This window comes from Micromys minutus, assembly GCF_963924665.1.
Source record: "Micromys minutus genome assembly, chromosome: 28".
NCBI lineage: Eukaryota > Metazoa > Chordata > Mammalia > Rodentia > Muridae > Micromys > Micromys minutus.
Genome location: NC_137963.1, coordinates 33,405,342 through 33,431,597, shown reverse-complemented (window position 1 = coordinate 33,431,597; position 26,256 = coordinate 33,405,342). Strand labels below are relative to the sequence as shown.

Sequence of the window (26,256 nt, the reverse complement as noted above, 5' to 3'; positions counted from 1 at the left end):
AGCAGGTTTTCAGTATTTATTATCAAGAAGGGTATAATAAAAGACTCACATAAATAACATTCACTAATCTGTTGATTCTCATTCACTCATTCATCTATCTGTTCATTCATCAAATGGCTTACTGAGTAAACAGGTACTGTGTAAAATGGTCCATGCACGTTAGTGGGGAGACGGATTAAACAGTTAACTGCATGAAGCTAATTTCATTACAATCGAGGCAGGCATTGTGAGGGAGAAGAAAAGAGGCATTAGGAACATAGGTGGGGAGGATTTGGAACTATGTGATAGAAATAGGTTGGCAAATAAGGATAATTAACTTGGAGCTTGGATTGAATATTAACAGACTTTTCCTCACTGATGCAGCAGCGTTCAACAACCACTTCTAACATTTATCAAGGACGTTCTATGTTGCTCTTAAGCACTAATCCTTAATAGTAGCAGATTTTACCCTACAATGTAAATTATGCATGAGAAATAAATTTTGACTATCTTGTGATACTACAGTTTTATAAAATCACTTTGGGATTCTGATAATAATAAAACTTAGGGTTGTCCAAGTTCCTCTGTGTGCCCCATATGTTCTCCACATATGGATACACGACAGAGTATATATTGCTTAAAGAGACTTGAATCTTGAATGATTAAACAAACAGCCAAGATCACAGTCAGTAGCTAGCAAAACTAATGCTTGAATGTAGGTTTGCTTGAGTCTAAAAACCAATGTTCATTCCACTATATCCAATATAAATCAATATAACCTGTTTCCTTCAATTCAGTGTAGGCCTAATATTTGTAACCATGTGGATGCCATCCTCCCAAACTCAGTAATTAGTTTATTAGGAAACTAGTCATGGAGTTGTAGTGGCTCAGCAGTTAATGCTCTTTCAGAGGACCTGAGTTTGTTTCTCAGCACCCATACTGGTAGGTTCACAATAGTGTATGATTTCAGCTCAAGGGCATCCAATGCCCCCTCTAGTCTCTGTTGACAACCAATATACACAAAGACACACACACAAATAAGTGAAAAAAAAACCCAGTCTTCAAATGGAAGTTTTCATTAGCTAAAACCATTGTTCATGGTAGATTTTGTTTATAAAATTAGCAATATGTGCTGTAGAGAATATAGGAGTAAACCTACTGTATGCCAGAAAACTAACTAGGAAGGGTCCTCACTACAACAACAACATTTTTCATGAAGGTCCCTTTGAAGCTAATAATTTCAACCCATATCAGTATAATAAAATGGCAGGGTAGCTTTCATTTTTTTATTTGTTAAAAATTGACTTTGCACATGTTTATCTGCTCATAAATCCCACAAATGTGTTGCCGGGTGTCTGTGTTAGGTTAGCTGTGAAACCTGGCCATGGGAGGCTAAGATGACAGCCAGCAGCTGTGCAGAGTGGTGGAAAGCTACAGGACTTTTCTTGGAGAAAAGAGAGGTGAGGCATAAACTGAGTACAGGAAACACATAGCAACCAAAACGCAACGAGGACAGCAGAGAGCATTTGCTGAAAGTTTAGAGAAAAGGGCAATTGCCACTGAACGGAAACAACACAGAAACATCTTACATGGCTTTTTGATGGGGCCTCTTTTGTTTTAAGTAGAGGAGACCAAAATGCATAAGATAGTTTGAAAAAAGTTCCCACCTATGATTAAGCCTACATATTCCAAGAATACAGTTTTGGCTCTGTGACAGAGGCAAAGAGTCACCAAGGGAAGGCTATGTTGAAGCTGCAAAGACATTTATAAAAAATGGCTGTTGAGGATATAATGAATATTAAATCATTCTACTCCATCATGCCTAGATTAATTTGCAATGGAAGCTAAAAATAAATTGACACCCTTTTAACTTTTTATTTGAATACATATATTGGACATTGATGTTTCAGTGATTTCTAGCATTAATAATAATTAGTAGCCAATTAAGACAAGGAAAGATTAGGAAAACATTATGTGTGTGTGAAAGGGGAATTTACTGCAGACATAAAAGTCTATTTTATTCAGAAACATAAAATGGTCAGTCTTGAAGGTTTCATTTCTATCCTCTTGTTTTATTAGTTGCTTTTCAAAGTTGATTGTGTTCTTTTCAAAGAATTTATTTTTACATTGCTGATTTGACTTCATCTGAGCTGCCTACATTAGCATTAGAACTGAGGCTCTGCGGTGCTGACAGGCCGGACTGTTTTGTGGTTGATGAATGAAGCAAGATGGAATCCTTCAACCCTAAAGATGAAAGCACCAGGCACCCCAGAAATTGGATGCAGCTTAATAGCTCAAGAGAACAATTTCTCAAATAGAATCCTGATCTTTTCTCCATGGATAAGTCAGCTTTACTCAGCTAAGAGTAGTAGAAATATACTTTGACTAGCAAATGTATAGTTAGAAACTTCATAGCTAAAAAGAGCCTTCCCAAAATGTAGCTGGAAAATAGATATTTTGAAAAGAAGGCCTCAAAAATAGTGTTTTATAGGAAAGCCCCAGGAACAAAGACTCGTTCTCTTTTGTGTCTGTCCTGGAATACCATGTTTATTTATTTCGAGATAATGATTTTGAACATATTGCCATTGTTCCAATTTGAAAAATGGGGCTTCCTTACCTAAAGCACATCAAGTTGGGAAGAGAAGTGCTTTGGAGGAGCTGAGATCCATGAAGGATACCTTGGGAAGATTTTTGTCATGTGTGGTTCTCAACTTAATGAATGTCCTCACTATTACTAACTTCTCCGGTCCACATTGTGTGCTGGGTGCCCTTGCACACACTCCAATGCACTATTTTACTTAACTGTGGTGGCAACTTTATGCTAGGTGTTCCTGTCATATTTTCATTATGCAGATGAGGAGCTGGGAGAACAGATTAAGATGTTTGCCAGTGAGTGACAGCAATTCTATTTTAATCCAAGGGCCAGACTCCAGCACTGCATTAAATAATTACTGGAAAGCCGGTAAAAGAACAGCTCAGAACCAGTCAAAGGCCTTTTGCTGAAAGGTTACAGATCATTACTGTGCACTCACATTACTCTTTTTCTCTGCTTGACCTTTATTGTCTGCTAACTCCAATGCATAAATTTGGGGCATGTGTTCATTTATCTTAACACATTCTTTTTTATTCTCAAGAACATACTATGTCTCTGTGCCTCTGATGCATTTTATTTGATTTGCCCAAAAACTTTCTGTACACACCTTGAACTGATAATATATTTAAAAAATAATATTTTCATTTATTCTTTGAATATTTTATATATGTATACAATATATCTAGATAATATCCCCCCACTTCCCCTTTCCAAGACACTTGGGCTTACCCAACTCATCTCTCTCCCAACTTCATGGCTACTCACTTTTCTTTTCCTAATAATTCGGAGTCTGTTGGAGAGAGTCTGCCTCTGGCTCTGTGGCCTGCCTTTGGATCCCCTTTCCATACCTGGGCTGCCTTGTCTGGCCTCAGTGGGAGAGGCCGTGCCTAGTCCAGCCATGACTTGATATGCCAGGACAGGTAGGTACCCATGGCTGGGCTTCTCTGTCTTTAAGGGGAATGGAATGGTGTAATGGGAGAGGGACATATGAGGGTGGGATCTGGAGGAGAGGAAGGAGGGGCTGTGATTAGGATGTAAAGTAAATTTTAAAAAGTATTGAAAGGACTTCAAATGCAAGGAGGTAGAGGCACCCTCTTTCTCATAGGCCTTACTTTTATTTTAAAAGCTAAACAAGAGCAGAAATCTGAGGTTGGATGGAGTATTTAGTAATTACCTTGGTTTGTTTGGGCAACGGTAACAATTTCAAGGACAGCTTACAAGCAACAAAGCACACCTATTTCTCATAGTCTTGGGCGGATTCAGTGTCTTGTGACGATCTCCTTTCTAGTTCATAGATGGCTTCTAGCTGTGTCATCATGTAGTGAGAATTCAAGACTTCCATGGGTCCACAACAGGCGTACTAATGCTATCTCTTTAGAATCCTCATGATAGACCTAATCACTATCAAATCAGTTCTTTGCTACCGTTTCAGTAAGGATTAGGTTTCATATAAAATTTCAGTGGCTACAACCTCTAGATTTGAGAATCTAGAAGAGAGCAGTGGTCAGATTACGCAGTATGCGCTCAGTATTGTGTTGATCCAGTGTGATTCTGTATGATGAAATTAGTGGACTCCTTTTCCTCCAAAGTTCCTGAAATTATTTATTCATGAGAAACTACACGCATTTGAGTTAGTGCATTAATAAGTGAACAGGTACTTATTTGAATTTAAACTGGGAAGTTACATAGTGAGAAATGCATAATTTATTACAGTCAGTACTGGTTAGCATTGACCCAGACCCCATGGATTGGCACCTGGAATCTTACGTGCCAAATAATTGCTTTGATGACTTTTATATGTTTGTAGTCTAGTCTAATAGTTAGTCTTATGTTTTTATAAATTCAAAAACTGTATTTTGTCAAAAAATTACATGAAAAAAAATGCAGGGAGCATATGGAAATTCTTCAGATGGACATTGAACAAAAATAACAGCTTTCAAAAGCCAGGCGTGGTGCTGCCTGCACTCCCAACACTGAGGGCATTAAGGAAGATTAGCAAGAATTCAAGACCATCTACTACGTTTGTATGTGGCCTGCGACCAGCCTACTCTATATGAAACTAAAAACAAAACAAAACAAACAACTCCCCCCCCCAAAAACCCTCCAAAAACAAACAAACCAAAAAACCCCTCAAACTCAAAACCACCACCACCAAACCACCAACCAACCAAACAATACCTCCAAAAACCAAAACAAAACAAAAAACAAAAAGCCCAGCAAGCAAAAGAACACATCAAGAACCAGAAGTGAGCATTAGAAATCACTAGGTCTGTTTTGTTTTTCTTGCAGTGCTTGGGATTAAACGAGGCTTTATGCCTGGAAAGCAGCCAGTTGTCACTGAACTCATCTTGAGTCTCATCTCATTGACTTTCTTTCACACGCACTTCCTTGATTTGTGCATAACTTATAAGCAGTACCCCTTTGAAGTGTTTAAAGTCTTGTGCTATTATAGTTCGAATCTAAAATGTACCTGGAGAGATGGTGTGTTGAGGGTTTGGCCCTCAGTGCAGCCTTAATTTGAGATAGGGCCCTCGGGAGTTGATTGAGCTCTGCCTTAATGGGTGGTTGGGCTATGTTCCTCCTTTGAAGAAGTAGGCCAATATTTCTGTTCTTTAAAGGGTCTATTTAGTACCTGATCTGCCCTTTCTTTTCTTGATTTCTGCTTCATGGTCACCATGAAGTGAGTAGGCTTGTTCTCCTTTGCTTCCTACGCTTTCTTTGCATGTTCTGTCTCAGGCTGGGCCCAGGAACAAGCCACCCTGGACTAAACTCGTGGAGCTGTGCACCCCCAAATCACTTCAAGTAGTCAATCACAGTGATGGAGGGCTGACTGACATACTTTGTGTTTAGAGTATGAACTTATTTTGGGGCTCAATATTTATTACATTTTCTCATTTGCGTTCTGTATTTTTTACATTTCCCGTATGATAAAATGCAAGATAAGAAAGCTACTCAGGAAATGAAGGGCTTATTTCAGCTCACAGTTTAAGGGTACAGTCCATCATGGTGGGAGCCATGAGGAAAGGAACTTAAAGCAATCTAGGACTCCAGACCATGGAATGGTGTTGCTCACATTTCCTTTTCAGTGATCTCAGTCTAGATGCCCCGTCACAAGCATGTCGGAAGCTCGTCTCCTAGGACACCGTCGGTCCTATAAAGTAGATGTTCAGTACTGACCATCATACTTCCATTCATTCAGAGGGGAGACCAACAGTCCTCACAATGCTCTCTCTACTCAAGCCTTCGATTTCTGCACCTTTGAGTGTATCAGTCTGTGTTTATTCTTGTTGAGAACAAAGAACTATCTAGAATGATAAGAACTGCAAGACACTTAGTCTTGGGAACACAGATGGAAGTGTAAACAGGAAACCAGTGGGGAGTTAATTGTGTGGCATCTGGCACTGGGGTCCAGCAGAGGCAAACAAGCCATCTTACCACCATTTTTTTTTTTTTTTTTTTGACAAAATGGGTTGCTCCCTGGAGACAAAGGTGGAAGATAGAACCCTCATTCTTATTTCCTCCACAAATGATTTGTTGTTAGCAACTACTAATAGTAGAAGGGAATTCAATTACCCCACACAGCAAGGACATAAATAAAATGCAACGTCTTTTTGTATGCCCAGATACGACATAAAATGGAATTTTCCATTGTTGCATTAAAACAGGATACTGAGCTCTCTAATGCCCCTTTTATCCCCACACAGAATACACACACACACACACACACACACACACACACACACACACACACATTCTTAACTGTATTCTAATCTTAACAGAACAGTGCTACTACCAACTGTCTCCTATCCTGACATCCCGAGTTTCATTACTGTCATCTTGCCTGTAGAGGAAACTTATAGCTCCTATGAAAGTCCCAAAGAAATGACAGCAGATGCTTGAGTCCCATTCATTAAAAAACATGAAGACTGAAGAAAAAAATCCCCTGGTATATTTAAGAAAGGGACCAATTACAGTTGAGAGATTGAAACCAGAATAGTCTTATATCCTAGCTAACATATGAGCATACACAACATACCACACGCACAGATTTCTGAAAGCAAAGCTTGGGCACTCCACGGGGTTGTTTTAAACCGAAGTGTTTTGTGATAAGTGAATATGGCTGTCTTGAGCAGCAGGAAGGGGAAGCCGGAGTTGGGAGGGATGGAATTTGCTGGCTCAGTCTTTGTAGCCCACATGCCAGCTGTTGTTCAGAATGAGAAAACACGGACAAAACAATGCACCTTGGTCCTGAAGTTTGATTGATGGATTGATCTAGGTAGAAGCAAAACTTGTTGCCAGTGGGAAGAAAAGCAATTCTGGATCTCAAAAAAAAAATTTTTTTTTTAAGGCCCCAAAGGGTACCAAATCTCAGAATTTGGTGTTTTTTCATTTATTTCCAGTCAGGAAGATAACATTCTTTGTAAAATACTAGGTTTGATTCTAATTCCAATATTGTCAGGTAATTATATGGTTATGAAAACAGGATATAATATAAGTCCTTGACCTTTTTGGATATAAATGGGTAGACTAGATTTCATAAACACTGGGATTCTTCTTACAGAATTGCATTATCCTGGCAAGTATAGACTTCTAGAAATGGGATTTGCATCTCCATAAGATTGCTTTAAGACCAAACTCACAGGAGAACCTGGATAGGACTCATCAAGAATTTAAAGGAGAAAGTTATCTCCAGACACCTGAGATTCATCATAAAGTAGGCAATTTAAGTCCACACATGGTCAACTTTGTCTGGTGTATTCATATGACATATAGAGTTTTATCATATTTCTAGCTTCTTTTAAATCAACTAGACTCATTATGGTATTTGACCCTTCAAAAACCCTCATTAAATAAAGGCTGGGACAGATCAATGGTACAACTGTTGCCTAGTAACTATAAAGCCCAAGGTTTGATCCTCACTACCACAGAAAACAAAATCAAATAAAACAAAACACAAATACAAATTCACATTAAATAGTATTGGAATCCTTATGATTGTTACGCCCTAATACTGGAGCATCATCATTTAGGAAACTATTGTTTTTTTTTTTTTTTTTTTTGTTTTTTTGTTTTTTTTTTTTTTTTGCTCTAATGATTTTACAAATAAATTTTGTTGAGTTGGTAGAAAATAAATCTCTGATATCAACAAACTTAGTAGCTGAATGCTTATGAGTTGAAAATGAAAACAAGAGAAGATGAATCGTTCTCTGCCTCTGGCACCTGTGACTTGCCAGCTTAGCGAACGGTGCATCTGGGTAAAAGTAAATTAAGAATGATAGATACCTTCGATGGCAAATGGCTTTCCTACGGTCAGAAGCTTGCAGTCAGCATCTATTGACACTTCATAGTCCAGAAGGGCTTTGTCCATGATGAAGGCGTCTAGTTTCTCTGGATCATTCCTATATTTAAAATCAAGGGAAGAAAAAAGAAGGTGGTTAAACTGGTCCATTACTAGTCAGGAAGCTTTAGCTTGACAGTTGGCTTAGCTTAGGGGACAGAAACTTGGATACTAAGGGCAGCACAAACTTGCCAGCTGCTGACCTTGTTGGCATCTTGTTGACTTGGAGAGTAGATACCAGGCGATAGGCGTTCTCAGGCTGCATAAGTTTTTTCCTGTGGGTTTATCTATCAACCTCATTCCTAACTGCAACATGAAAGCCAGATGTAGCTCTTCACTGACTAGGAAGGTGCACAGAGGAGGCTGATTTCTAATGTATTATCAAGGTAATGTGTCAAGTACTGTACTCAGTGTCCTACACACACTAATTATGATGGAAACAAAGCTCTGAGAGTTGAAGTATTTTGATTTAGGCGGCACACCTGGTTAAGTGTTTGAGACAAGTGTTGTTGTGAATCAGATGTTGATTCTTTCTGTCATGTTCACCATTCTGATATTCATAAATTCACCATATTTTTTATTGTATTTAGGAATATGTACTAAGAAGATACTTAGAAAAGATCCAATCTACTTGGAGAAAGGAATTCATGGTCTCTTTATGTTCATGGTATAACAGTCAATAAATTGAGAATGAAGCTTACGTAATAGATCTTACATTCTGATTTAATCTGTTTTCAGAAAATCCTGTTTCCACGACATAGGTAGTTTAAAATAATTTAAGCTGAGTCTATTAGGCTTGTATTAGTAAGTTGACAATGGCATTACGATGGCATCAAAAGTTTTGGCTATCCTTTATGAGAGTCCTCTCTTCTTTTGAACCTGGGTGTAGACATGACCCAATGGGAAGCTATGTTTAATTATAGACTGGGTAAACCTTGTAGGAAAGACAGTTTGAAAGGAAGACAGCTAGGAGACTTTTTTAATTTTAGTCACTCCAAATTTCTTTTAGAAAAGTATAGAAGATATATACTTAAGATTTTTTTCTCTTTTTATTAGAGTATATTAATTATAAAGAATAATAGGCTTTATTGTGAAATTTCTTTTCTTCACCCCTTTCTCTCTCCCTTCTCCCTTTCTCCTATAACCCTTCTCCCTATTACCCTTCCTTTCCTTTCTTTTTTCCTGCCTTGCCTTCCTTCCTACCCATCTCTTTCAGACAAAGTCTCACTGTATTTTCTACACAGACTTTGAACACAATTTTTCCTGCCTCCATCCCATTATTAGTAGAGTTCATACATGAGCCACCATTCTTATTCATTTCAAAAATTTCATGCATTCATGTAATAGTTCAACCATATTTCTTCTTTCTTGAACTTCCCTGTTTTTTCTCTTCCATCTACTTTTCTTCCAGAGACTTTTTAAATTAATGATAATATCCTTCCTCTCCTTCTCTCTCACATCCTTCCCTCTTTTTTCCTCCCTATCTCATTTTCCCTTTAAATGATTTCTCTTTCTTAAGAAATACTTTTTCACCATTAGAATTTTTAGGCAGCATTGCAAGACAACACCTCTCAATTTAGTGTAGGCTCAGTTATTTCACTCATAAAAATGAGAGTGAGGCTATGCAGACCCAACTCAAATAACCTGTACTCTCAGAGGAGAATTTGGTTAGGGCTCATTAACAATTTGAAAGAGAAGGATACTTATAGACACAGGTAAGATTCACCACCGGGCAAGAAATTGCTAGCCATGCCTGGCCCAGACATAGACACATAATAAGTGGCTCTTTCCTTGTCATCAGTTGCCACTAAATTGTTTTCCCATTCTTCCGGGAAGTGGAATAATGCAGAATGCATCTCTGTTTCCAGGAATATCATGCTTAAGTTACAATAACTTAATTTTGATATGTTTAATATCAACTAAAATGAAAATGCTTCACAGATCCCAAACAAGAGAAAGTTCCTAAAAGGGCTGGGGAGCATGAATTATTTCTTAGAGGCTGTTGATGAGACACCTTAATGGAATCTGGGTAATAAAATCAAACCCTAGTGAAGATGTATCTTTAATCAAAATTTTATTGCCACAGCAACAGAATGCACCTTGAAAGGACTACATAGCAACATGCCAGTAGTCTACAAAGGTCTATGGTAACAATGGGGAAAAACGTGAAGTTCATATGTCTTTTGAAACCTAATTCCTGACTCCTTGATTCTCTGACACCACTGCATAAGTTTTCATAGTTTTAGACTGCACAAGGGGGTTAGTTGAAATCTTGATTGATTTCAAGGCCATACAAAGGCCAGAGGTAGTGAGCTCATAGACTTCTATGGGATCTGATGGGACCTGAGTCACTAGGGAAGAAGTAGTTCTAGGTTGGCTGCTCCTTCAGTTTATCCTATTGTAGAACATTTGCTTAAGACTATATATTACCTACTGCAAAATTAATCATGTACTAACATAATTAAATAAATGAGCAGTCTATATAGAAGACCATGGGCATTGTAGGTCAGAGCTCTAGAATTCTGAGGGTGTGGAATAGGATGAGAACTGTAGTTGTTTAGAGTGTTTCCTAAGAGCATACACAAGTCAAAAATGGTGACAAGCCAGAATAAAATGAGGAGAGACTGGCAATAATCTCTGTCTTTATTCCTGTTCTATGTCAATTAATGGGTCACCTTGGAGGTTTGTAAAATGGTGGTGAGTTTGGGATGGGTTCAAGATTCTGTTCCCTGTCTGGCTCCCACACACCAACAGCAAAATGAGTGCTGGACCATGGGTTCTTCTGAAATCATCAGAGTCCACTCTTCCATTATGGCTTCTGAACTAACATGAAGCTGGAACCTTAGTTTCTGTATAGGCCCTGCTACCTGTTGGTCACATCACTTTAGGAAATATCCTACTTTTGTGTCCCTGGGTATCAGGTGACATAGAGCCACTAGGAGAAATGAAAGCAGGGTTGCCTCTGGGGGCTCAGGAAAGTTTCACCACATCCTGCCCTGCTGATACCCTGCTTGCCAACCACTGCCAGCTCGCTGAGAGCCCTTGCTGTCTGCCTGGCACCCCATCGTCACTCTCACAGCTGCACAATTGTCCAGGGAGAGAGATGAAGAGAGTCTGGGAGGCAATGGAGCCCTAAAGTCTATCATGGAGGGGCTCTAATGTTTTGATGGTTTTTTGCCAACTTGAGTGTCATTTTGTAGTATTTAAATTTCATAAATAATTTTGTGAAAGCTATGAGCACACAGCTTCCTGCGTCTCTGTGCTCTAGTTAAAAACCCATGAAAGGGTCGAAGGGGATATTTCTAGATCTCTCAAGGAACACAAAGCCCTTATGTCCTATGAAATTCTTTCTTCATTTCCTTTTTGAAAAATGAGTTGAGGTGTCTTACTGTTCACTTAGAAAACTCTAATAGGTTAAGATGGACAAGCTGTTTTCCTGATGTCTAACTAAGGCAGGGCCTAGTGGGTTGGATGCGAATTCTTGTTCTGATGCCATCAGGTAGGAGAGAGGAGGACATTTAGAAAGCCATTCATTCTTTCATCCCAGGCAGACCAGACCAGCACCCATCACTGCATCGCTTGGCATTTGATTCCACTGAATTTCAAGCTCTGATAATCTGTCATGGCAACATGATTGCCTTTGATTGCCTCTCATAAATTCTGATGAGAAGGCTGCAGGCACAGGAGCCACTGCCTTCTATCATATTTCTTTCCTGCAGGAAAGCTCAGAGATAAATTTCTACTTCCTTGTGGAAAAATGAGGCATTCCACAGGATTAGGGATTCACTGCGAAGGGAACGAAGGGAACAGTTGCTTTGGGATACGTTATCCTTTCACCACATTTCCTCCTTGTTGAATCATCTCAGTATTGTTGCTAAGCCAACATCTTGCTCCCTTGCCATATACTCCACTAATGGCCCCAGTGGCTCTTTGACCACAGGCATTTCAAACTGTAGACTCTGTAGGTAATTAGCTATTTAGGTCATTTAATTTTGTGCACAACATTCTATACTGTCTTTTGGATCTAACACCATATGAGTTATTTCTTTATGTGTATGTGTGATATGTCCTACCCTCTCTATCTCCCTCTCCCTCTCCTTCCACCCCCACCCTCTGCCTGTCTCTCTGTCTCTCTCTCGGCTAGAAGAAGTTGACACCTGCTGTCTTCCCTCAATCGCGCTCTACCTTATTTTTTGAGACTAAAAGTTTATTGAGCTGGCGACACTGACTGGCCAACAAGACCCAGGGATCCTCTTGCCTCTACTAGCACAGCACTGAAGTGTGTGTGTATGCTCCTTGAGTCTTACACAGATGCCAGGGACCCAAACCCAACTTCTCATGCTTGCCCAAGCATTCTCCTGACTAAGTTACTTGCACAGACCCTGCACGTGTTATCTGTAAACAGAACACTAGGAATCTTGTCCATCATATTGTAAGAAGAGGAAAAGCCCAAATGGTTTCTCTTTCAAGGGAAATTTTAAGATCCAAGAGGTTGACACTCACTTGAGATACTGCACTCCATCAGGGGTCGCCGGGACGTTGTACCTTCTCATGTACTCATGCATCTCTGGGAAGCTCTGCCGCACGTAGTCTTCAGCACTGCTTTCTCGGACGGTTCCAAAACGGAAGCCTTGAGAAGGATGATGAAGCTACGAGGGAGAAGAAGAAACGGCTCTAATATCCACCACTTGTTTAAAATCTTTGAATTTCCCATCAGCACTCACAGTCCAATAACTGAGCATATTTCAGACACTCGGAGGCACCAACATTCACACAAAATGTGCAGATGTGCAGGTGTATGTTTGACTGGACCGGTGTGTACATGCGTGGTTGTTCTCGCTTCAGAACGAAAGAGATGTGAATGACAAACTGAATGTAGAAAACAGGTATTTTGCTTCATATTGAGAACCCAGTGGGGAAAAAAACCCAATGTTTTTCTAATTTTTCAAGAATGTTTCTACACTCACGTACTTGTTTTGTTGTTTGTTTTTGTTTGTTAGCTTTATTTTGCATGTTTTTGTTTTTGCTAAGGGGGCGAGGTGGGGAGACACACAGCCTATGATGTGCATGTGGAGGTCAGGGGCCAATTTGTAGGAATCACATATCTCCTTCCACTATGTGGGTCTTGGAAACTGAACTCAGGTAACCATGGTTTGTGGCCGTCACCTCTACTTTAGTCATCTTGTTAGCTCCTTAGTAGAATTCTCTAGGTACTGTCAAAATTGACATGTAGATTCAACATCATATTGAGAACTGCATATGAAAATATATCTTTGTGATTACAAACCTCAGTAGTTAGAGCTGTATAAAGACCAAGTTAAAAGACACGTAGACTCTAAAATACACATTCTGCCAAATGGAAGAGCTGGGATTCGGTCATATTACAAGCATGTTCACATATCCCTTGGTCAGCATTTTAGAGATTATACTTCCATGTTCTTCTTCATACTGATATATTTTCCATCACTGGAGTGACCTAAAGCCCTGGAGACACATCTGTGGATGGGACTTATGGACTTTATAAACTTGCTGAAATTTCAGCAATGTTTCACATAAATATGCATTTGCAAAATGTTGTCTTGTAAGGAGACAACACAGATTTGTTTTAGATTAAAACGATCGTGTTTTAAAGTTGTTTACAGGAGCTGGAGAGATGGCTCAGTGGTTAAGAGCACTGAATGCTCTTCCAGAGGTCCCGAGTTCAATTCCCAGCAACCACATGGTGGCTCACAACCATCTGTAATGGGATCTGATGCCCTCTTCTGGTGTGCCTGAAACAGTGACAGTGTACTCACATACATTAAATAAAAAAAAAATCTTAAAAAGAAAAGAAATTTCAAAAAAAAGTTGTTTACAGCCCACAGACTAAGAACTCGCAGGACTTAGAAACATTTGGTATATTTGAAGATGAATTAATTTTAACCCATACTAAAAGACTAGTAATGACAAGTTAAATGATCTATATGTCATATGCTTACAGAATGTTACACAGTGCATACGTTATGCTTGTAAAATGTATTTAATAAAACAGTTGCTCTCACAGAAACGAAAAAATTTTAAGGTGCTTGACAAAAATTACCTATGTGTTTGGTTAAATGCATCCATTTATCCCACAAATTTAATTTGTTTATTCAGGTTTTACTGAACCCCTATCATGTGCAACTCTCAAAATTATAGTCTGTAACTTGAACTCTGATCAGCCAGCTCTTCATGTCCTCTCTACTATGGAGTACGGCAATGTGGCAAATCCTTGTGTTCAGTATAGTTAGTCCATGTACTGGACAGGTTCTTACATTTTCTGAGCACATAATCTCCACGAGGCATAAACAGGAAGAACAGCTAACAGTGAATGCTTAGGTTGTGCCAAACATGGAACTAACTCTTTATACCCCTTATCCAGTGAGCCCAGCTCATGAGGGCTTTTGGGCAAGAGCGCCATTTATTTGGGGGGGGGGGGTAGAATTACTCTTTAAAAATTACTATGCTTTTTTATTTTAGGCTTACAAAATAAATAGAAACAAACTAAATAAAAACCACTGCTGTCCTAGAAGGGATTCGGATTTGTCTGTTGTGACTCGCTGCCGTCATTACTTGCTTTTCCTATTACCTGATGTGAGAAAGCAATTGCCATTTTACTACCAATACCCACATCCCTTTCATGCTGACAAAACCAGGCATGGACATGTCACCTGCATGAACATCTGTATCACACTAGTTAGTGACTGGTTTCTGCACAAGACAGAGGAGGGTGTTGGTTCCCCATGACCTGGAGTTACAGATGGTTATGAGCTTCCATATTTGTGCTGGGGTCTCTGGAAGAGCCACAAGTGCTCTTAAGCACTGAGACCTCTCTTCAGTGTCCCCTCCCCCAGTTTAACACTACTGATGAGAACAGAGCATTTTCAAGCCGACTTCGCTGTTAGCATTGCTCTGGCAAACATTCATAACAAGATGTCAGATGACACGGAGCTGCTTAGATGTCAGAACCTACTTGTTGGGAATTGAACCTGAACTCTGCTTGGATTTTGTAGAAGGGACACTATTTGTGGAGCTAATGAAGATGCCATGTCAACTAGAACAAGTGATGTCACTTGAGAAGAACATTTCTTTATAAACTGCTTAACAGATATTCACATCAGAATATAGGCTTTACGAACAACGGAACTGGACTTCAGCGTCTCATCTTAGACAGTACTTGATTTCCAGTCTTGAGAGAGATATGGGAACTTTGCCTGAAGAATTTTTTTCGTTTTCTGTAAACTTCTCTTTCTTGCTTCAGTGCGGGCGTGTTTCTCAATTCTCATTCTGATAAAGCGATCCACGTAAGGCACTGCGAAGAACCACCTCCTGTTGTATCTCTTATTTAGGTACCAATGTATAGGCCACTGCTTCAATTTGTGCCAGGCAATTTGTTCAAAGATGTCTCTTCTCCAAGCACCAGGTCTTAGTTTATCTTGACCGGTTTGAAGAAGCGTTAGAGCATCTTCCCTCTCCTGGACAACTTTGTCTAAGGCACCCATGGAATCAGCAACCTTTTCTAACGGCTCTGGACTTGGCACTGGCTGTCTCTGTCACTTGGCCTCCTGCTTTAGCGTTAGAAGCATGCTCCTTTCCTTCAGAAGGACATACCAAAGCTTATGTTTCTCAGCTGCTGGCAGGCCCAGGATGCTCCGAATTTGACGTTTTCTTTCCCCCAATTCTTTGGGTCATTAAAAAATTCTTCTAGTCCTTTTCTTGACAGGTATGAAGTCATTTACACTGGAGAAAGGATGTGATATGTGATGTGTTCTTAAGTAATAAACTAAGAATACCTGCAGCTGGAGTGAGAAGGAGCCATGGGGTTTACTAGAAAACAAGTAGCCTTCAGGAACACGGAGGCTCTTCTACAAATACCCACCAGACTGGTTGCAGCCATGCTTCTAATGTAGACCCACTGTGCTGGTGCATACCTTTTTTCTTTTTAAAGACTGCTGTGTTTCGGCTCAGTGAAGGGAAGTAACAACTATAAACTAATCCCTTGAAGAGACCAGACAGGGATGGGTTAGTGCCCAGTCTGTTTGATTTCAAGGCTGGTGCTGTTATTTGCCACGAGTACTATCATAGCTTTCAGCTTCCCTGAACATCTGGATGAAACGTTTGTTAGAAGCAACTCAGTCCTCTTGTATCCTCTCCTTTCTCTCTCTGTGTGTTCATGTACATGTATGTGTGTGCATGTGTGCATGCAGGCATGAGCTCAACACTGAGTGTCTTCCTTAATCACTCCCCATCTTGGTTTTTGATACACATTGTCCCTGTAGCTTATTTGATTGGACTAGCACGTCCTTCAGATCCCCTGTCTTTGCATCCCAGGCTGGGATTATCCATGCACGGCACTCTTCCTGATTTTTGCTTGGAGGATCTAAATCTAGAGCCTTATGGTTTTGAAGCAACACTAAGTCAGCTCCTTGGCAGCCTTTTCTTAATATTCTCCTGCATGTGCAACCTCAGGCCAATCCTGACACTAGCAGTTGCTGCCCTCCAGTTTGAGCCAAAGCTTATCAGCCCTTTCCCCTGTGTTACACCTGTTCATCTCTTGAGGCCTGGATCAAGATTCTCTGTGTGAAGCCTTTGGCCTTATCTATTTTCACTCTCTTATGCAGAGTGATAAGGAGAAAAAAAATGATTTTTACCAGTGCAAAACTAATGTGTTATACATACAAAACACTTGACCTAGGTGTTTACTAGAGCTGTTTTCTCATGCATGCTGTTGCATTTTCTCCATTGACTCTCGCAGGAAACCTTTGACTTCAGCATTTCTATTATCTTTCTTTTACAGAGAGAGACACTGAAGTACTCCATTGTGTAAATGTGCCACACTTTCTGTATACATTCCTCTGTTGAAAAACATCTGGGTTCTTTCCAGCTTCTGGCTATTATAAATGAGGCTGCTATAAACATGGTGGAACATGTGTCCTTGTTATATATTGGAGCATATTTGGGGTATATGCCCAGGAGTGGAATAGCTGGGTTTTCAGGTAGTACTATGTCCAGTTTTCTGAGGAACTATCAGACTGATTCCCAGAGTGGTTGTATCAGCTTACAACCCCACCAACAGTACTACTCAGCTATTAGAAACAACGACTTCATGAAATTTGTAGGCAAATAGATGGAAGTAGAGAGTATCATCCTGAGTGAGGTAACCCAGTCATAAAAGAACACAGACTCTTCTTTTATATGTGTTATACTTAGCACACACTCCCATTGTGGTTCTAAAGCTAATGATATAACTATCTGATTAACATCTAGACTATCTGCCTTTCCTCAGAACTAGAAACTATGTAAACCAGTCCCATGTTTATTTTCATTAATCTTTGCCTTCTGCAATGGTTTTTCTCACATCCTTTCTCAATAAAAAATATCTTATGGTTGGCTAGTAAGATGGACCAGCGGATAAAATGCATGCTGCTCAAGCCAGATAACTGAGGTTAGCTTCTGGAACCCATGTAAAGGTAGAAGAAGCAATCCAGCTTCTCAAATCTGTCTTCTGACCTCTACATGCACATGTAGTACTTATGCGCATGCACACTGACATGTGTGCACAGACAGTGCCACACATATGCTCATATATACATGCATCATACACCTGTGCAAAACTAAGTCCATGTATAGCCATAAATAAACACAACATCACCATATTACTAAAGAAGACATTTTAAAGAGACTTATTTTATGCTTATGAGTACACTGTAGTTGTCTTCAGACACACCAGAAGAGGGCATTGATTCCCATTACAGATGGTTGTGAGCCACCATGTGGTGCCTGAGAATTAAACTCAGGACCTCGGGAAGAGCAGTGCTCTTAATCACTGAGCCATCTCTTCAGCCCCCTAAAGAAAACATTTTAAGTGCATCGATCGCTAGTTGTAACTATTCTTTGAACTTAGAGGGAGGTGAAAGCTCTGTTGTCCTACTTCATAAAACAGTGCCCATAGACCAGCTTCCATCTCAGGATTTCCAAGTGAGCCATGTCTTTAATGTGAAAGAGTCACAGGGTCATTAACTACTAGACTTTCACCTTAAACATGAAGAGAATCATTTCTGGGCATGTGTTTCACCACATTCACTGCAGTAATATCTTTACGGGTCATGGACCGACTGTAGGCAACTCTGTCTTTCTGGGCCCCCATTTTTATCTTGATTGCTTCTGAGCACCGTTTGTGCCTAGGAATTATTAGCTATGAGCCAGCAGACCCATGCTGGCCGTTGGTGTTTTTCTTTTCTTCACTAGCTAAGTTTCTCAATAGCAATTATGTTGACTTCATGCAAATCTGAGAATGCAGTAGATTTGAGGTTTTGAGAATGGAAAGTTACTTCAAGTATCAACACACAACCAGGGTCCAGGATAGAAAGAATGGTATTAGCCAGATTAACCTGATGGGTTTCATAAACACACCCACTTCTCCAGTCCAAGTAGCCATGACTTGTTCCCTTCCAACCCATTCATGGTCTTCATGGGACTCATATCTGGGTGCACTTCTTTCTCCCTTACAGTGGCTTTTCATGTTTTTGGAGTAAAGTCCAGTGCCTATGCGGCCACCAAGGTTGTGTGTAGGTTTGATCCTGTCTCGTTTCCAGATTCCCCTTTACACACAGTCATGGGATGCTTCGGTGGTTTCTCCAGTTTATTCATTTTCCTTCACTTTCCTTTTTGACTCAACGGCCATCTCCTTCTTGCTTTATCATAGCCTTTGCATCTAGTCCTCACAGTCTGGGAGGACCTCTCCTTATTTTCGTGCCTGTTTGTCTACATAACTCCTGCATGTCACAGCCCCAAGGAGACCTTCCTGGACCCTGGGAATAGGTAAGACCACTTGCCTATCACCCCCAATTTCACGTAAAGCTGCAAGCAGAGCTAATAGTAGTTGAAACTATTTGTTACCACAGCTGGCTGCATATGCATGTCCATGAGACAAGGACCCATGCCTTTCCTATTCATGGGACGTGAGTCTTCAACATATGTTAATGACTGTCATTGTCACCGTCATCGTCATCATCATGTAAAGACCCACGGCTTGGTATAAGATCATAGTTTTGTTCTTATATGCTCCTTTTAAAGCCTGTTTTTTTTTTTTTTTTTTTTTTTTTTTTTTAAAATTGTTACCTTCAGACTTTCAAAAACAAGGCATTCTATTTTTCTGTGTGATATTCTAATGGAAAATTACAGTGGGTTTCTCAGTGCTTGCAGAATAATAGAATCATAAATGAGATCTAAGAAGTGATTGATGCTTCCCAGTGGATCAGCTTAGTCCTCTGGTGTATAATTCACACAGGCTGGAATATGAGAAAGTGTGAGTCAGGGAGAGCATAAAGATTTGCAAAGAGCTAGACAGAATTCCAGGTATCACCAGGAAGGCCCAGGGAGAGAACCATTCCTTTTAAGTTTCCACTAAATACCAGCTCACTCAATTCTGTTTATATTGTACCAATGTCTTCAGGCTTTGGGGAAATAACCTAAGGTTAAACTATCTATTTGTGTGTGAGTTGTTCAGTGTTAATGGAATACTGAACTGTACCTGTATCACACAGAGAACAACCAGACAGACAGTTCCCAGAACAGAGAGAAATATCTCAAAACAAAAGCAAGCAGGCTCAGGAAAGAGCTTCAATGTCCAAGGTGGGTACGATGCTTCAGAGTTAAAGCAATTTTGGTGAAGTGTTCTCTACAGGGCACACATGCACCTTCCTCAGATTATCATAAAAGGGAGGCAGCGCTGGGCTGGTGCTGTGCTTTTCAATTTGGGTAGAAAGGGGCAGTTTTTAATTTCCCCAAAATGAGCAATGTATACTAGATATTTCTACTTCTTTCCATGTGACATTGTTCTATATGCTTTAACCCTATGAATTTTATAATATTGAATTGTCTCAAGGCTCAGGGTAGGTTTTGTATGATCCTTTCTTATTATCCACTAATGTATAAATTCACTTTAGAGATTGTATCAACTGTGGTTTCTTTTGAAAATTTTTTATTAGATATTCTCTGTATTTACATTTCAAATGTTATCCCCTTTACTCCCAATCACATCCCTCCTCCCCCTCCCATTGCCTCCATGAAGGTGCTCCCTTTCCCCAAACACCTTCTATTTCAGAGCCTTGGCATTGCCCTAAACTGTGAAAACAAGCTTTCGCTGGACCAAAGACCTCTCCTCCCATTGATGCCAGAGAATGTTATCTTCTACTATAAATGCAACTGGAGCCATGGGTCTCTTCATACGAATCATTGGCTTGTGTTTCAATCCCTGGGAGCTATGGTAGGTATGGTTAGTTGATAATTGTGTTCTTCCCATCTGGTTTCAGACCCTTTCAGCTCCTTCAGTTCTTTCTCTAGCTCCTTTATTGGGGGTCCTTGTGTTCAGTCCAATGGTTAGCTGCAAGCATCCTCCTCTATATCAGTATGAGGAGGCATCCATATCAGGTTCCTGCCAGTAAGCACTCCTTGGCATCAGCAATAGTGCATGGGTTTAGTGGCTGCATATGGGGTGGGACTCCAGGTGAGGCAGCCTCTGGATTATCTTTACTCCAATCCTGCTCCTCTATTTGTTTCTTTATTTCTTCCCTTGAGTGTTTGTTCTCTCTTCTAAGAAGGGCTGAGTCATCCACCCTCTGGCCTTCCTTCTCTTCGAGTTTCATAGTTAACTGTGGTTTCTTAACAATGAAGATTTTTACTCAATTCATTAGGCTCATGTTTGAACCTGTGATTTTTCATCAACAACTTCATAGACCAGACTGGGAGGAGCAAACCTTTAGTTCCAACATCTCTATTAAATGTGCTGAATCTGCTTGAATGCCTCCAGTGACAAGGAAGTCACACCAAGTCATCGAATGTCCACATATGAAGTGTAACTTTGAGTCTCCACCCAGTCAGTTACTCCATGTATATATGAAACAAAACAATATAATATTTACTATACACAGGTACATCTGTGTGTAACAAGATTCCTGATTTCATTATTCATCATTGCGTCTGAATGGCTGACATGCAGGCAGAGTAAACACAGTGTTTAAGATACGGTGAGATTTGACAACAGCTCTCACTTGGAGCTCAGACTTGTCCTTATGTAGGCTACGGCTTTCACATCTTTGGCATTTTGGCTTTTCACACCTGTGGCCCTCCTTGGCACGGTGTCATATTTAATTTGTGTTAGCCCAGGTTCTTCTGACACTGTGAGTTATTGTATCAGGCCCAGGAATAGACTGCAGGTCAGCGAACTGTGGCCCAGGGGTCACATCTGATCTACCACCTGTTTTCATAAATCATCCAATTAACATGGATCACAGCAGAGACATGTCAGTATTTATAGATGTGCATCAGTGCTCAAGTTTTGTGTAAAGTTAGACACAATTAACTTGTGCTACAATTTTAAAAATCACTTTTAAAAGTGGTTTTGGTTATATCACACATTTCGGAAAAAGGATGGTTGTCTTCTGATCAGGGCACTGTCGATACTTACACAGACACACAAGCACACCGAGGCTGTCACAGACAAACAAGGATGAGTATCCATCTCAGCTCCTACTGCACGTGCTTTAAATTGGGATATAGAAAAATAAAGCAAAAACGATTGTTTCTGAGCCCTTTCTAGCATCCTCCTGTGTGATGTGAAATCATTTCTCATTCTCCAGTTCTCCGTTACACATTATTTGTAATTTCTTCACAAAGGTGCTTTCTCCATTTAGAGGTAATTAGTTAGTCTCCCCCCTTCACTGTCAGTCCAAATCCTCTGTGCTGGGTCAGATAAACTCTAGTCAACAGTGTCCCCTGGCATGTCATGATATTTATTTTATGAGTGTTAGCCTAGGTTTTTTTTTTTTTTTTTTTTTTTTTTTTGACAATTTGAAGTATTGCATCAGACATGGATAGACTACAGGTGAGCAAGCTGTGACCCAGGGGCCACATCTGATCTACCACCCATTTTCATAAATCATCCAATAAAAATGTTTTATTGAATCACAGTCACGCCTCATTTATAGGCAATCTATTGCTGCTTTTGCATTGTGACATTAGAGCTGAGAAGGTGTTAAGTAGACCACTTGATCATAAAATCTGAGGTATTTACTATCTGCCCCACCAGACAGAGCAATATGAAGTCTGATTAGCTTTTCCACACTCATAATTTTCAATTTTCTTCTAGTCTGCTCCCAAATATCAGTAGCCACTTAGGAAGAACCATAGTTAGGAAGAGCCACAGCTGCAGGGCAGTGAGCTGAGGTGTGCATGATAAACCAGTTCAGGCTTCCATGCACTGTTGATGCACGGAGACTTTGGGGGTTTTGATCTTTTAGGTCCAAGTCCCCATGACTACTTCCTTTCTTCCTCTGGCTAGTAATGATACAATCACAATTGAAGTTGGAGTAGCAGCACAAGACAATTTGTACCCTATCCCATAGGCAGGTGCCTTGGGAACAGCCATCACAGGTCTGAGTTTATGGGATGGGGACAGTGACACCAACACATGTGCCGTCATTATGTGTGAATTTGATCTTTCTTCCAATGTTGCTCCTTTATTCCTCTATTCCTTATCCTTTTGGCTGTGTGTGTTCCATTTCATCCGTGCTGGAGTGATTTCTTCTTTCCACTATTTTCATAATGATGATAGCTAATGCTCATCTTTGAGAAAATAGCCAAGGGTTTAAAGAAACCACCTTGTTTAACCCTTTTAAACACATGCAGTGACATATACAGTCACCACTCCTATTTTACAGAGCAGAAACTGAAGGAAGGCGCGATTAAGCAGCTTGCTCAAGGCCACACAACCAGAAAACATCAGATCAAGGAAATGAACCCAGGAACCCAAGAACTTTCACTATCGATCTCTAGTTCCTTTATCTCTGGCACATATTGTTGCTAAGTATATTATTTCCTATTTTTTTCTAGGACACAGATTCCTTTAGGGAGATTTCTTTGAGAAGCTATAGATAAGGAACACATTCTACAAACCCGATGATCAATTTTATCCAAATGACTAGTGGCAGCTCACAATAGGACAATGTATGGATACCTTTTGGGTCTTTAAGTAAGAAGTTTATCACAGACATAGGAGAAACATTTGGAGTATGCTGCTTACAAAAGGGAACTGTACGTATTACTCATTCACAAGAAGCATTATGGTCCCAGAGTTCTGTTATTAAAACCAGATGGATTGTCTAGCTTCCCTTAGACATCCATCCTAAGCCCTGTGAGGTTCAAAAACACGTATTCAATATCTAGCAGTGTTGGCAGGAAGTATAGGACGGAGCACATCTCTCTTCTTCCTTATAAACTCATTTGACCATTCCTGCATTACATGCCTGCATACACATTCCTATTGCTGTACTCGTTGCCTTAGCATTTGCTTATTTTTCTATTCTACTTCCTTTACATACAGGTAGAGGCAAGAAATGAATTAAAAGGGAGGTAGTAAAGTTGAGAGACGGTAATTAGATGATGTCCAGGGTAATGGGATGATGAGTAGCTGGCATGGTAGTGACCACTTAATCCATCCACTTATTTTTATCGATGGCAGTGCATGTACCTTTTATTTGTTTAGCACTCTACATGTGTCAAGCGTTTAGATAATGCCTCAATGTGGATTATGCAACTTAGAGCGCATGACAGCAACAATAAATCAAAATTTCTCTTATCATCATCAACTTTCTCATGACAGACTGAGTTTAAACCCACCCCATAGAAAGTCAGCCAGTAAGCCTAGGCTTCCACGTCATCTGATTCCAGATGCTCTGTGTCTATGTGTACTGCATTAATCCTTCATCTAAGCACACTTGGGCCCATAATGAGAAAAGCGAATGACTTCCTTCATGACATACAAATATTGCAAAAAAGAGTAAAAAATTTTTTTCAACTCTAATCCTAATATTATCTGCCACCTTCTCATGTTAATAGGACTGATAAAATAATTATTCTTTATAATATCTAGTGTTCAACCATCAACCATCAACGTCCTAATCTATGTTTATGAGAGCATAAATTTCTGGACTTTATTCTGTCCTCTAAGGAATAATTTCCTGATTTAAAATTGCTGTATAAACATCTACAGAACACCACAGTGGGACCCATTTACTGAGCCTCTGGGAGTCTTAGTGTCTCTGTTTCATTAATAGCAATAGAGAGAGCAAGGCCCATTGTCATGGTCTCCGAGTTACATATCTGCCTCTAGACAGCACAGAGAGAAGCCCCGTGCTATAGGATTTCTGCAGAGCAGTCACGGCTATTCTGCCACAGCATTTCTTCTTTGTTTCCTGCTCTCCTTTCACACAAGTCATTTGGCCTTGCTTCTTCTCTGTTGCTGGCTCTAATGCCGTCTTTTTCTGCTCATCTGACACAAGCCCATCCTTTTCAATCCGATGAGCCTCTTCCAATTGTCTTATTGAAAAATCTCCCCCAAATCCCACTTAAAACTGACATATAGACCAAGGGAACAGAATAAAGAGCCCAGAAATAAATCCATGGATTATAGCCAACCAGTTCTCAACAAAGGTGCCAGCAGCACACAATAGGGAGGACAGTCTTTTCAAAAGCTAGTGTTGGGATGACTGGGTAAATGTGTGCAGAAGACTGAGATTAGATTACTATCATAGTGCGTGCAAAATTATCTTCAAATGCATGAAATACTTAGAATATGTATTCAAACTATGAAATGACTGTAAGAAAATACAGAAGACCTGCCATTTAACATACAGTTACTGATAATTGAGGGGATTTTTTAATTTCTTTCTTTAATTCTTGCCTTATGTCTGTGCATAACATGTGTGCAGGACTTGCAGAGGCCGGATGTGGAAGAGCATCCAGTGCTCTTAACTGCTGCATCATCTCTCCAGCCCTAGTTTAAAATTTAAAAGTGACCCCCAATGAACAGGCAGTCACAAAGATATGTGGACTATTACCACAACCATAGGATATCTTGCCATGATGGTCACTGATGTGGTTTATGGATGTCATAGCTGGGTAGGACTGTTGGTTACTTCTTGTCCTATGAAATTGAGTCCACAGGGTTGGGGCATTTAACTCAATTCCAGTTTAGAGGTCTCTGGGCTCTGTTTCTGAAGTATAAGTCCCTTCTATCTCTAGGAGGTAACACTTTCTAACTGGACTTAAGACCTGCTCAACAGGAGGTTTACCATGCTTGGTACTAGAAACCTAGCTAATTTCTAAGCACTAATGAAGTCGTGGTTATTGAAGGGTAACATACAATCATTAAGTTACTAACACAGCGTTAACTCTAGCATCAATTCACAAATATTTGTCTTTATATTCACAGATAAGTGCAGTCTTTGTTCTTCATCAAGGAAGTTTCTCTTTGCAGCAGACAACAACAGAAAAACCACAGCGAATCTAACTGCTGAACCCACAATGACTACATCTACAAAATGCTTCTGCACCCAAAGCTCAGACAGTACTATGGAAGAGGACATGGGGGTTGCAAGAACTAGAAAATCAGGGTCTTTAGTTCTAGATCATATGTCTTGAAAATATCAGAGGCTCCATTCATAAATAAAGTCTTATCAACATGGCTGCCCAAATGTGAGTGAGCTAAACAGGGAGGACACCAGACTAATGGGGGTGGGGGAAGACCACAGGCCTCAAATCTACGCAAAGAACTACAGGCAATTGAGTAAAGCTGGGAGCAGGGGCTGGGGCAGAGGCTGGGGCAGAAGTAGGAGCAGGGCAGGGGCAGGGCAGGGGCAGGGCAGGGGCAGGGGCAGGGGTAGGGCAGGGGCAGGGGCAGGGGCAGGGGCAGGGAAGGGGAAGGGCAGGGGCAGGGGCAGGGGCAGGGGCAGGGGCAGGGGCAGGGCAGGGGTAGGGCAGGGGCAGGGGCCCTCCCTATGGAAGTACACACCAGTTGGTTGTCTAGTGCTAAACAGTCAGTCCTGAAAACATACATATGAGTAACTTTACACAGACTCAACAGGTTGTATTTGGGAATATACAAATACATAAATACATACATGCATGTGGTAATAATCAATGAATAAAGAGGCCATGAATTAAAGGAGAAGAAGGAAGGGCACATAGGAGAATTTTGAAGATGGGAAACAAGAGATAAACATTGTCATTAAATTACAATCTCAAAAATCAACAAAAATTTTAATTAAAAAAAGTGCATGTAAGGAAAATGAGACTTGTCAACAAGTTTCCAAGAGATATCAAAATTGCAGCTCTGGGGATATTGAATCTTACATCAAGACAAATAAAATAAAATGTTTACATTTAAAAAAGGCAAACAAACCAGACATGGGATTATATTAAACTAAATAAGGGAGTGAAAACCCAGCAGTAGGAGGAGATGAGTTACACAATGGAAGGAAATATTTGT

The 26,256-nt window shown here is 40.2% G+C and overlaps 1 protein-coding gene and 1 pseudogene across 3 annotated transcripts in view; both read right to left on the bottom strand.

Moving 5' to 3' along the window:
• The window catches only part of GRIN3A (glutamate ionotropic receptor NMDA type subunit 3A), a gene marked incomplete at both ends in the record, with an annotated part of 188,574 nt that overhangs the window by 46,350 nt on the left and 115,968 nt on the right, over nucleotides 1-26,256 (bottom strand). For both annotated transcript variants that reach the window (XM_080940337.1, XM_080940338.1), the window contains 2 exons: nucleotides 7,856-7,971; nucleotides 12,414-12,559. In XM_080940337.1, the coding sequence (XP_080796463.1) occupies nucleotides 7,856-7,971; nucleotides 12,414-12,559 (262 nt within the window). The remainder of the gene's footprint in view (nucleotides 1-7,855; nucleotides 7,972-12,413; nucleotides 12,560-26,256) is intronic.
• Nucleotides 15,095-15,825, bottom strand: LOC308438872 (large ribosomal subunit protein uL29m-like; annotated as a pseudogene). Its single transcript has one exon. The product of its transcript is annotated as a large ribosomal subunit protein uL29m-like (transcript).